Genomic DNA, 14,401 nt, shown 5'->3' with positions numbered 1-14,401 from the left:
AACAACCATACATACTGACCACAGACGTTTAGTGCAAATTTTTAGCAAGACAATCTACAACACACCTACACAACTACGGCAGATGTTACTGTGGCTACAGAAATACACACTCAAAGTGTTATATTGTCCTTGTTAACAAGTGTGATACAAAGGCAACAGGTTTCCCATGTTGCAGATGTGTGGCTCCCAAAGCCCTTTCTGAATATCATGGTTTCATCATTCACATCATAAAACTTCAGAACTGGAGCCTTTGTGATCATAGTGACTGAAATGCTGATTCTTACTCTGCCCTAAAAAGCACTCTACTGCCCTCTTGCTAGGCTTTTCTTTAATGGATTTTGTTGGACAGAAGCCATTATTAGTCAAGTGATGTCCCATATAAGAAACTTCTGAAGACAGTTTATGTTTCTATTTATTGATTTTCAGCTTTGTTTCTCATACTCATTGAAGTAATTGATTCAAGTTGGCATCATGATCTCCCTGGCACTCTTCGTCTGTATTGCCACAACCAAAAACGAGGTTGTCATCTGCGATAACCTCCACTCCATGTAGACCATGTAGAGTTGCATGCATTCTCCTTTAAAATTCTTCAGGGGCAAATGATAAGTATTCAAGAAATATATTATGTACCACTCTGCATGGGCAGTTTAAAGGTGCCGCGAGTGCTATAATTCGTATATAGCACTGCTGCACTAACCGCAGCAAGTGCATTATAACTTATAATGCACTGACCGCAGTACAATATATTATATTGCACTGGCTGCGGTTTTGTGTTACATTGCACAAATTCCGGCGGCTAAGGCTGCTACGACACCTCACCTAATAGGTGGCAAGGTGCTACACTGTTTACTCGAATTCTTATATAGCCTAACATGCATAATTCGATTGTGGGGCCATACAGGGAACGTCACTACTACGTTATACATGCGATCTAAAAGCAGCCAATGGCGACCAAAGAGGCAAACACGGTAGGTAAAACTCTATTTACATATATATAAACATAGTTACATACCTTACTAGTTTGATCGAAGCTTCCACCTTGACAAATCGCTTTTTAAAATAATATTATTCTAATTGAAACTCACCATAACAATCGATTGTGGCGTTGCCATGTGATTGTATGGTCAAGGCCATGCTTGATACATAATAATGTTGTTAGTTTTAGAGTGCCACAATCGATATCGGCATTCTACCTTATAAAAGAAATGTAGCTGTAGCGTTGGATCTTTCCACCTATTAGGTGAGAGGTACATAGCAGTTATACAACGTGCACTTGTGCTCTGCCTGAATAAATACACTCACCTTCGGGCCTAATGGCCCTCAGGCTTGTGCATTTATATCAGGCAGAGCACTCATGCCTGTTGTATAACTATATAATAAACCTGAAATTTTCTACCATTAAGCTGTGTTGGTGTTCACTACTGACCAAATTTCAAGTAAATAACATTTTCTAATCTGAAGTTATGAATAATCAAAGTTGATGTGTGTGGAAGCCCTTTTTCACAAATCCTGTCACACATTATGTGAATTTAGCTGCAGTGACTAGTTATATCCACTTGCACCCATTGTGAATGGATGCAAACAAAATTAACTGGCTTTGTGATTCCAGATTTCTGGATTTATGGACTTTTGAGACAATTTACAAGAATCCCTGGTCATTGGCTATCCCATACAGCTAATAATTGTACTTCCATACTTCAAAGAATTTACTGGAATTGTACAGCCCAGTAGTGTTGTTTTAGTAATGCATTTGACTTTTAGTTCTAGTTATAGCTGTAGATAGAAAATTTTTTAGTTATAGTTTTAGTTTTAGTTGCCATCTTCATTACATTTTAGTTGTAGTTTTAGATCTTAGATTTCAAGAGTTTTAGTTTCAGTTATCCATACGGTACCATATAAAACAAATACCATAGTACTAAATATGATCATTTGGTCTTTTCTGGCCAAAAGTATCACTGCTGCATGTATATCCACATGGCTTTTGGATTTAGATGCAAATACGTAAGTCAGTTTAAATGTTAGTTGCAGTGATGTATTTAAATGGAGTTTAAACAAGGTTAATGTTGGGAGGTATGCAATAATGTCACTTACTGACAGCTTGTAGTTAATGACCAGGTAGATGCAATAGGGTAAACGGGTTCCACAATGCAAAGTAGGCAGGAAACAGTGAGCATCATAATCAGGATAACTCCATTATACTCAGGATAACTCTCACAAGCATGCATCAGAAAAGAGTGCACAGATGACTACATGGTAAGTTGGAAAAAGTTTGTCACCGCCCAAAGCCTACCCCTAGATCTAGGAGACTGCATTCAAAATATGTGTATATATTGCAAATATATAAGCAGTGCAAATAATAATAAAACAAACAAAAATCATAAGCTAAATTAATAAATAGTAAATAAATAAAAGATACATGTCAGGGTGGGGGAGGATATGCACTAGGGCTGAAACGAATACAGCGAGTACTCGAATACTCGCTAATGGATTTTGTACTCGGATAGTAAATTCAGTACTCAAGTATTCACGAAGATCACGTGAGCTGTATCACATTTCGTACGAAATTATTGATATCGTTTACATGTATGGTGAAGCGAAAGAGAAGCAGCCCTATATGGGAATACTTCGAGTTGACAGATATCTTAAAGGATGGTGAAACCATTAAAAAAGCCAGCTGTACTCTTTGTGACGATGTCCAGTTAGCGTACACTGGTGGAACCACAAACCTCTTCAACCATTTGCGATTTAAACATGCCTTAGAATACAAGACCGTGATTGGTGAAGATAGTAGCAGTAGTCACAAGCGACAAACCAATATTGTTTCCTTTAATCGGTGTTGCTCACCAGACTACGCAGCAAAGCTAACAAATAGGATTGCTGAGTTTATCGTACGTGACATGCGGCCAGTTTCAACAGTTGATGGAAGTGGGTTTCAAAACCTTTTAGGATTGGTTGAACCTAATTATTCTATACCGTCACGTACACACATCAGTTCTGTGATTCGTCGAATGTATCTCAATGTTAAAGAGCAATTGTGCAAGGAGTTGGAGTCACAGTACCTAGCACTGACGACTGATTTGTGGACTAGTAATGCCACCGAAGCTTACCTTACAGTTACAGCACATTATATCGATGATAACTGGAGGATAGTCAGTCAAGTGCTCCAGACTCATGAAATGCCTGAACGACATACTGGCGTTAATATTGCAAGCAGGCTTCAAACTGTTGCAAAAGAATGGAATATACCTGATGATCACATTGTAGCAATCGTTCATGACAATGTGGCAAACATAACAGTGGCTGTTGAAGAGGTGGGGTGGGATGATGTCAGTTGTTTTGGTCACACATTGCAGCTGGCAATCAACAGTGGTTTGTCAGACAGTGTACTTACTCGGCTGGCAGCTGCTGCAAGAAAGTTGGTAGGGCACTTTAAACACAGCAGTAATGCCATGGCAGCTTTAAAGCAAAAGCAGAAACAAACTAATGTACCTGAACACCACCTTATCCAAGATGTTACCACAAGGTGGAACTCCACTTACCAGATGTTTGAGCGCCTTGAAGAGCAGAGGTGGGCTGTATACGCTGTGTTATTTGATGATACTGTGAGTAGCACTGATTATAAGCACTTGTACCTAAAAGATGATCAGTGGGTGATGATGGGACAAATGGTGAAGATTTTGAAGGCTTTGCAGGTGGCCACAACAGAACTTTGTGAGGCCAAGGTAGTGGCAATGTTGCTGGTTTACCCTGTTGTTAATGGTCTCCTTAAAAAGCATTTGATTACTACCAGTGGTGATGTACCAACTGTAAAGAGATTTAAACAAACGGTTACAACAGAGATCAAGACGATTTAATCCAGCTGGGTCAGACATTGTAACCAAAGTAGTGATATTATCCTCTGCGCTTGACCCAAGATACCTTCAGCTGAAGTTTTTGAATGAAGACCAACGATCTGCTGTTGTTGACAGGCTTAAACAGAAAGTTTAAGAACTAGAAGCAGATTCAGAAGACAATGAAGATGATGCTGAACAGAGCCATGGTGAAGATGAAGGAGTTGGTGAACATGATACCCCTGTGAATACAGAAAAACCTCCAAGTGTGTAGCATTCTTGCTGGAGAGTGATAACAATGATACAAATAATGTAAATGATGCTGAAGTGCAGGTGAATAGATACCTAACAGAGCCTCCTTTGAAGTGTGATGAGCCTGGAAACTGTTGCCTAGATTGGTGGAAAATTAATGGTGGACGTTTTCCTCAAGTAACAGTTTTGGCTAGACGATACTTATGTGTACCACCAACATCTGTGCCTGCTGAAAGGATATTTTCTACAGCAGGTCTTGTTATAAACAAGCAACGAAGCAGTCTGACTACAGAAAATGCCGACATGATTATTTTCTTAAATAAAAACCTCAGTGGAAGTCGATTTTAACCTGCTTGACTTTGAAAGATGTTTCTTAAATCTTAATTCCCAGTGATCCAGATCATACATGCACCAACAAATTATGTATCTGAGTGAACTGACATTGTTGGTATACAAGTACTGCTTTTACTTGTCATTTGCAAATATTTTTAACTTTATAATTATAAAAATTCTTTTAAAAGTTTATACAATACAACAAATTGAAAATATGTGTAATTATTTGGGTAATAATTGTAGATCTTCATTGCTTTGTGGTCAGTTGCTAAAGTGAATAAAGTAATGTAAAGTGTAAACATGCATGCACGTGTGACTAGCTATATTAAATTGCGAGTATTCGTGAGTACTCGATCGTTAACAGTAAAGAGTACTCAAATACTAAAAACCCATGATCGTTTCAGCCCTAATATGCACCCACATGCAAGTCTCATGGGGTAGACTTTTGCCCCATTCCATGAGGTGCCTCCAATTAGCTTGAGGTGTGATAGTGCAGGGTTTCATTAGGATTGGTAGGATGAAGTTAGAAATTCCTATGGTATCAAATATAGGAGAACTGTGGAACCCTGCACAACTTACTAAAACAACCACCGTCACTAGACAGTGGCGGACAAGTGCCACATGGAAAACAGTGTTTGTGTTATTATTGACTATTGAGTGATAAAAATTACACACCTGCAAATTTAAAAGCATAATAAGTTTGCTTGTTTGTTGCAGCAAAACATATTCTGAATGTTTCTGAAAATACAAGATACACAATGTGACAATTAAGGTGCCAAGATAGACATGCAAGACCAACAGAATATACTAAGGTACCAAAATCAAAATGATTCACTGTAGCAAGTGCCAAAACAATTGTAGTAAATATGAAGACCGATGTAGCAGTCAGTGCATACCACCCTTCAATAATTTGATGCAACCCACCATGTTTGGTTTATGTAATAATGATGATGATGAATGCAGCAGCCTACCTACATGATTTTTTTTCAAAGAACAAGTATAATACAGTGCACATGATTTCACTAATTTTAAAAGAGCTTTTATTATTAAACTCTGTGATAGTTTAAGTTAGCTACGTCCTGCTTGACAACACAGTAGTTACTTTTTTAGCATTAAATCCTTGTAATGATTATTAAATATCTAATTTATAGCAAAACACTTTTAGTTACTTTTATATACACTGGCAGATAGTATGTGTATAGTGAATAATTAGCAATATGTGTAACTACAATATAGCAAGGTACTTTTAGTTATAGTTTAAACAATTAACAACTTTTATAATTGTTGGTGGTAAGTACTTTTAGTTTTAATTATTTGTATATTGGCAAGAACTTTTAGTTTTAGTTTCAGTTATTTGTAAACAGTAAATGATATTTTTAGTTTTAGTATAAGTTTCCGTGTAAAAATTGAAGCACTTTTAGTTTTAGTTTTAGTCTTTTGACAAAGCAGAAAAACTTAAGTTTTAACTAAAAGTAAAAGCCCTAACTAAAACCACTTTTAGTTTAGTTTTAGTTAAGTAAATAAACACTACAGCCCAGTATGGTGTTTAATTATTGCCTTTTAACAAAAAAGGTAATTGCAAACTGCAAAGTCAATTAATTAATCCCCAAATGTGTGTGAAATGCAGTGTCAGTTTTATGCAAGGTGTATATGAAACCTCAAGTTTTTTTACTTGGATATAAGTAAGTTATATCCATTGTTAACACTCATCCTTGGCTTTGTTTTTGACATTGTCAATGACAAGATATTCTTCTCCTGCTGTGATATAACTAGAATTTACTTATTGTGCAGACCTAATAAGTAAGCACAGATACGAGCAAACATTACAAAACCTATATAGCTACAGCTGGAGTGGTATAAAATTTTTGCTATCCTTTCTCTAAAGTATTCATGCTCCATAGCTGGAAGGATGTTCCATTTTTAAGGCATTTTAGTAGCTGCAGATATGTAAAAAGAGTTTAGATTAATATTTAATTGAAGTGATGCCTGTCTAGAACTTTGGGAATGACCTCTTTTATACAGGTACACAAAAATTTTAGAACTTTCATCTAGTGTAGGGACCACAGCACATCAATAAAAGTACTGAAATAAGCTGGAGTAGTGCACAATATTAAATCACAGTAAAACAATAAAAGTTTTATTATTCCTAGATACTACAATGGAAATTCACAGTAGGGATATAACACTTTTTATTGCTTTGCTGTGATTTAATATCGTGCACTACTCCAGCTTGTTTTTCAGTACTTTTTATCGATGTGCTATGGTCCCTACTCTAGTTGAAAAATTCCAATTTTTTGTGTACTTGTTTGTTAATCTTTTGTAAAATAAAATTATTATGACAGGTGAACCCAGGCACACCGCATCTAAAGAAAGAAATGACGCCGCACACCCCAGCTACCAATTATCGTCTGAAAAGTGAAGTATCCATTATGCTTCGTTTTCAGCTACGTACCTGTATGTTCAACCTGTTACACAGTATTATGAATCAAGAACTGTTCGAAGAGTGCTTCTGCAATCGAAGTAGCCACTATGAAAAATACAGATGATTTCTGTTACAAAGGGAAGCCATCACATGCTTCCTCCAAATCAACACCTTTTGCTGTCAGCCAAGATGAATGGGACACAAATGAAGAAACTGGTAAGTCCATGAAGAATGCATTGTACTTACTGCAGTATGCCAGAAGGCATGTGTCCGGCTGAAGCAACGTCGAACAGTGAAAAAATCAAGCCAGTAGCCTTAGCCATTATTGAGTTACGCTTGGTCAGTCAGGCAGTCAGTCAGTAGAAAATTCTGTTCAATGTTTTTTTTTTTTTTTTTTAAATTCCGTGTTGACTTGTTGAAAGTGTTTTGAGTTGATCTGAGAGCTTGTTTGGGCTTAGTTTTACCTAACCAATACTGCCTCATCATCGTCAGGGAAAATCAAGGCTGGTTTTTGAGTGATACTTTTTCATGGGCCACGCCCACCCCTTTGTGGTCCCTACTATACAGTGCTACCATAATGTATGATGCACATATTTATTTGGGTATTGTTTAAGTAAAGTATTTCTATTATGTAGAATAGCCTGGAACAAATAATATATACTTTTGCTGATCGGTACAATTGAGAAGTCAATATATCATGGATCAGGATAGGAAAGGGATTGTCAGACTTGGAAAACCAGGTTACAGTAGATTGTAACCACACACACACACACACACGTGCATGCACACGCACACACACGATTGCGCACGCACACGCAAACACACACTCACAATATACATAATACTTATCTATATTGAAGTGTAAATCCTACATTGGCATGTTACCACCATCTCTTAAATGCCAATAGGGATTTCCCCACTTTTCATATATTCATCATGATATCTCTTGTTCACTAGTTTTTAAACTTTCATTTTAAACATGGCTGAATCTGTGAAAACCTGGCGTAATGGTGCAACCCTAAATTTACAGTATGAAGCATTGATTAGAATGAGTAAAAACTTGCGTATTTAAAAAAAATGTTAATTTTAAATGCTTTTACCCTTTGTGAAGAAAGTGTCTTACAGTAAAAAATTGGATATTATTTTATTTCGTCTACTCAAGAGCAATAATTATTTGTTTTGTTGTAGTAGACCAATGAATACGTGAGTTGTATGTAGTGATGATAAGAAAACTTACACAACAATGGATTCTCCTATTCATGGTGACAACCACAATGGTGCCTTATGTTCATAAGTTGCAGCCGTTTTAGTTAGTAGCTGTTTTTTCTTATACGTACTTGCTGTACAATTTGATATTTCTGTTGTTGTTATTATGTACGGCTGTAACTCCAAAATTTATTGGCTAATACTTTGCCAGAGCATACATACATATTACTAGTTAAATACTGTACTTAGTTAGTTTGCTTGTCTGTCTGACTAACTGCCCATTAGTTAGTTAGAAAGTTATAGTATGCTAGCTGGATAGTTAGTTAGTGAGTGATTTACTTGCAGCAGAAAATAAAAATAATAGTTTATATTGAAAGTATCACGTTTGGGCTTAAGTAATACTGCCAAGGTGCCATGAAAGTATTATAAGGTTGGTTTCTGGTCAACAGTTTTGTGAGAAAATGCAAATCTCCATAATCCCTAATGTACATTGTATGTATATTACTATTGTATGACTTGGCTCATTAGTTTTCATTTTTTCTGTTGTACATTGGACCACCTAATTGTTTGTATAATTGTTATTTGTATCATTTTGGCAGTTGTGGAAGGTGCAATTGTGATTGATCAAATTAAAAATAGTAAGTGTCTTGTGTTGTTTTATCATTGCCAGTATACATATCATGTGTGACCTGTAGAGTATGATACTCCAACAATGTGGGACCTCAACAGATATGTCACCAGGAAACACGCTACTATGTGGAGAGATGTTGGCTTAGAATTAAAATTGGAACATAGTGTGTTAAAAGGTATAGAAAAAGATAATCCACAGGACACAACAAATTGTTTTAAAGAGGTACTGGACAAGTGGTTGAGGTTAACCCCCAGTGCCACTTGGAAAGAGTTAGAAATTGCTCTTACTAATGTGAACAGAATGCAACTTGTTCTTGATCCAGTTGATGATATATATGGTGAGACTATGAACTTACACCAACACCCGCTCAATGTACAGCATTACCATTTTGTTTCCCTGATGTCCATAATAAAGTTATCACAGTAGTAATGCAATTATATAATCAACTTTTCATAATATGCCTGAACGTATGTAGGATCTAGAGACTATATAGTGTAGGTGTATAATTATGTTAGTGCTGAAATGATTATTTGGTTATTTGACTATTTGGTCAGTATGACACTATTCAATTCGTTAACACACTATTCGAATAATTGTTAGCACTTTGTACACTGTATTCAGATGGAAAGGCCAGCCTTGAAACTTAAGATTGTGAATGATGTGATGTATCTATGCTGTAAAAATTCTATTTTAGAAAAGACACTGTTAGAAATAGTGCTTAGACTTTAGCTACCTTGCTCCCTAACTAAAGGTTTCAGTACTTATTCAATAGAAATATAAGCTTAAAGAATAATTGAATATTTGGTCGTTTTGTTCACAACTATTCGAGTAGTAAAAATTGCTATTCGTTTCAGCACTAAATTATGTGATTGCTACGGTAGTGCATAATTCTTGTAGTGACTGAGAACTAGCAGAGGAAAGAGCAGTCAGTATAAAAATTTTCACCTTATGTATTTCTATGACCCTTACTCAAATGTAATTTTTTTTCCTTAAATACTTATTTGTTTACCTTTTCACAACATGCTTTTTGACCAATGAACTGCATTAAAGGAAAGAATAGCACTATACTTATTATTAAGTAAATTATGTAACTGAACACTTGCGCAAACTACTGTGTAATGCAAATACTTGCTTGACAAGGTAAAAATTTAATGAATTGGAAGATCTAGCATTTTGACAAGTAAATTTTGACAAAATGCTTCAATATTGTATTCAATGGCAATTTGTTAATAAACTTGGAGTGGATTCTTTCAATTATAAACAATTCAGTTTTGCAGTAGATGAGACCAAACGGCATCACAATAATCAAAGAGTGGCATCACAAAAGCGGAGAGCACTGCAGGCAGCAGTAACCCATAGCGAGCAACTGAAGCAAGTCTTGACCTGACTCTAGAAACCATGGTACGAACATGTAAGTTCCAAGACAACACAGGGTCAATCAAAACACCCAAATACCAAACAGATTTAACGAGTCAACACATTTGCCTCCAACTGAGACACTCAAGAGCTTTACCTGACACTAGGCTTGCGCCAATTATGCCGGCATATTTTTGAGCATAATAAGCTAGAAGAAGCATCAAGCATTATGCCAGCATAATAGGACATTTTTCAAGATTTCAAATTAAATATGCAACATGCATAACAAGAATACGCAAAACACGAACACATTACGTCGTAATACTGCATTTCATATCAAGAAATTGTGCAGTGTTATCATTTTTATTGTTTCTTAGCTGATTATTTAGAGTTTGTGGAAATAAGATCGAGATACTCTAATAGAGCAGTCATTTACTCTAATGCATCAGTTAGGAACTGTTGATGTACTCTAATAATTCAGCCAATTCTAGAGCATAATCTTGATTTTGAAAGCATAACTTTGAGCATAATACGTAGGCTGGGTTTTTGAGCACTGCATGCTCAAAAGCATAATAGGATATTTTCAAAGCATAATAGGCTCAAGCCTATCTGACACTCTTTCATGGCTTCCAATAAACATGCAATTAGATTTATCAACAATTAGACATAGGTAAATGAGAACTATTAAGCCAGGTAGACACAGAATCCAAGTCAGACTGCAAACATGTCTCAACTACATGCAAATCTGAATGGCTACAGTGCCATCAGTATAAAGATCTTAGATATGTAGCTAAGTAGCTTGCTACACTGCTTCCGAATACTGTGACTGCTCTATTAGAGTATCCAGATTCTGACTGTTCTATTAGAGTATCTTGATCCTTTTTCGCAAACACCAATGCTCCCGATAACAGTTGGACATCAGACAATTTCTGGAGAAAAATTTGAATGTCCGGACAAAAACTAAAGTGTTCGGAAAAAATGTCCGGAGTGAAAAGGAAGAGTACTTCTAACAATAGTCCGCCAGCTAAATGGGCGGTAACGATTAAATCAGTGGACAAATGGATTTCAGAAAACGATAAACAGCTTGGCACGACGGTGTGGCTGTGCTACGATAAGGCGGACCATGAGCACATGTCTGCACTGAAATGTTCAATCTGCATTCAATACTAGGAGAAGCTTCGCAGCCACAAGAACTTTAGTCCAGCCTTCATACAAGGTTTGAAGAATCTTCACACGTCTTCATGTAAAGATCACACTGCTAGTGACATGCATCAGCACGCAATGACGTTATACAAGAAGAGCCAGTCTGGGGGAGATGTCACTTTGTACACACTGATTGCTAAGGCTTTGTCAACAATAGACGCCAGAACGGCAGATACAGTAAGAAATAAGTTTGAGATCACCTATTTTCTTTGCAAAGAAAACTTACCTTTTACTAAGCTGGCACCTCTGTGTGAGCTGGAGGAGAAACACGGAGTGGGGCTGGAAACAGGCTACAAGAACGACCAAGCTTGTGCTAATTTTGTCCACTACATAGTTGAAGATTAAAAGCTAGAGCTTGTTGCTGCCTTAAGTAAACAAAGTTTTTTAGCATTCAAATAGATGGAAGCACAGACTCTGCTAACATAGAGGAGGAGGTTTTTCTGGTTATGTACTTTGATCCCCATGCTAAGGATGGAAAAGTTCATGTGTTTGACAAATATCTAGCTATCCGACAACCATCCCGTTCTAATGCAGAAGGGTTATTTGACTGTTTTAAGAGAGCTCTTGTACATGCTGGTATCGCAGATTCAGATCGGGAAAGTAAGCTAATAGGCTTTGGGTGTGATGGCACTAATGTCAACCTGGCAGCTAATGGGTTACGTGGTTACCTAGAACAGTCTGTTCTCTGGGTGGTGTCATTTTGGTGTCTTACACACCGACTAGAGCTCTCATTGAAGGATGCTCTCACAAGCACAAACCTGCATGCTACCATAGATGACATGTTGATGTGTGCATATTATTTGTATGAGAAATCACCGAAGAAATGCCATGAACTTGATGAAGTAGTGGCTTCTTTAAGACAGTGTTTGGAGGAAGATGAAATGCCTTCTGCACATAGTAGAGGCAACAGGCCTCTGCGTGCCTGTGGAACAAGATTTGTGAGCCACAAAGTGGCAGCCATAAACAGATTCATTGAGCGTTATGGTGCTTACATAAATCACTTGATTGCTCTGACAGAAGATCCATGTGTAAAGGCTGCAGACTAGCAAAAGCTTAAAGGATATGTTGGCAAATGGCGTGAAGCTAAGATAGTGTTTGGCTGTGCAATGGTTCATGATTTGTTAAATCCTGCTGTGATTCTCTGCAAAACCCTGCAAAATGATGATGTTTCTGTGATTGATGCAATTGAGGCCTTATTGAAAACAAGCAAGACAGTTGAAAAGCTCAAAACGCTGAGCTTTAAGGAACTTCCTACAGTCAAAAGAGTCCTTTCAAGGATCAAAGATGATGACAACATAGATATGATAACTTACCAATCTGTTCAGCTCACGCGATATGAAGATGGTATGTCATTTGTAGAGCGGCACAAAAATGAAAAGATGGAATCAGTACTTGCTTGCCTCAAGAATAGAATAAGATCTCATCACCCTGAATTGTTAACAAATGCATTAACAATCCTTGTAACGCAGAGATGGAAGAAATCTGATGATATTGATTTTGCAGCTACTAAGTTGGATGATGTTGTACAGCAGTTTTAGTTCCACTGGAAAAGGCTGGTGTGGACACTGCCCACATAAATGAAGAGTGGGAAGACATGGTGGATTATGCCTGGCGCTACTTAAACATAGCTGAGGAGGACAACCAAATAATTTGGTTTAAATTGTTTAATTACCCAGAAAGCAAAAAATGGATGAACATTTTGGCAGTAGTTGAACTACTGGTTTGTCTTCCCATGGCCAATGGTAGAGTCGAGAGGGCATTTTCTGCTATGAATGTTATCAAAACTAATTGGCGTAACTGTTTAGGAGAAGATCACTTAGATGATCTTATGAGGATTGCAATTGATGGCCCACCACTACCACTATGGGATGCCAGTGGAGCAATTAATTTGTGGTGGAAGGACAAGTTGCACCGTCAGATTTCAGATAGAAGAGCAACACCACGTCCAAGTCACTCAAACACTTCTGTGGTAAACATCGATGATGATGACTCGAGTGATGAATTAAATCTAGAAGACTGGGAATCATTTGTTTACAAATAACTCCAATAAACATATCCTTAATCACCTACCTTGTATTAAAATCATTGTATCGTTGTTCATTACATACAGGTATTGTATATTTTAACTAAAAGCATGTATAGAACTTCTCCAAGTGGACACCATGGTTTAGTAGGGCTCTGATCTTAAAGCAATAACAGACTTATAATAATTTACACTACAACAAGTTTGATACTGAAATTTGATTGGCTGAAAACGTGGTCTCTAAATCTCGTAGAGCCACGGTCATGTCCAATAGAGACCACGCTCTGAGGCGATACGAAACACGATAATTACGCGTCTGTAACATTGGCAATGCATGGGCGTTTAAATTGCTAGTAACAGCCGTACTGAATTTGAGGGAGGTGTAATGGGCTTGTTTGTACTAATCAACACTTACATTACTTGCTTACAAGCAGCTGTCGAGGCACAACAGCACCAATGAGTTGTAGTCCACTCGCTGAGTCCAGTACTTCGATACATAGCACGTGCCTGTAACATTGGCAACGCATGGGCGTTTAAACCGGTAGCAACAGCCACGCTGAGGTCCCGCCATGTAGGGAGGTGTAGAGGGCTTGTTTCTAGTAATTAGCCATACATTTCCCATTTACAAGCAGCTGTCAACTCAAGGTACAATAACGAGTTGTAGTCTAAATAAGTTAGACGTCAAGAACCACTGGGTTCTTGACGTCTAACTATTATGTAGTGGTGTACTATTGATGTAGTAGTATATAGCCAAAGTCTTCAGCTTCTTGAACCTAAAGTAATAGAAAATGTTGACATTACAGTAATTTCAATGCAAAATTGCCACCAAATGGTATATAAATAAGCCTATTTTTCAAACATTTCCTGGGGGCATGCCCCCAGACCCCCCTAGAAGGCTCAATGCTTTGCATTTCGGAGTGTGCTTTGCATTTCGGAGCGTGCTTCGTACGCTATAGAGTACCTCACACAACTCAAAACATGCCAGAACAATTATCTCAAACGTCCGACCATTTTCCATTATGGTCTGACATAGTGTCAGACCACTGTTAAATTCTTATCGGGAGCACTGAAACAGTGTCCCAAAAAAGTAGCCCCCCCCCCCCCCGTCTCCACTGCCTATGTAACAAAGTGTTTGCTTTGCAGTG

The 14,401-nt window shown here is 37.4% G+C and overlaps 2 protein-coding genes across 2 annotated transcripts in view; both read left to right on the top strand.

Annotated features, from left to right (window-relative positions):
• Positions 1-14,401, top strand: part of LOC136252145 (ubiquitin-like modifier-activating enzyme 1) — a 571,137-nt gene that overhangs the window by 295,809 nt on the left and 260,927 nt on the right. The window lies entirely within an intron of this gene.
• The window catches only part of LOC136252736 (uncharacterized), a 28,238-nt gene continuing 21,289 nt past the window's right edge, over positions 7,453-14,401 (top strand). Inside the window, exons 1-3 of the mRNA XM_066045304.1 lie at positions 7,453-7,577; positions 8,643-8,681; positions 8,739-9,011. Coding sequence (XP_065901376.1) covers positions 7,535-7,577; positions 8,643-8,681; positions 8,739-9,011 — 355 coding nt within the window. The 5' untranslated portion in view covers positions 7,453-7,534. The remainder of the gene's footprint in view (positions 7,578-8,642; positions 8,682-8,738; positions 9,012-14,401) is intronic.

The sequence above is a fragment of the Dysidea avara genome, chromosome 4 (assembly GCF_963678975.1).
Source record: "Dysidea avara chromosome 4, odDysAvar1.4, whole genome shotgun sequence".
NCBI lineage: Eukaryota > Metazoa > Porifera > Demospongiae > Dictyoceratida > Dysideidae > Dysidea > Dysidea avara.
This window is presented reverse-complemented; position numbering and strand designations above follow the sequence as displayed.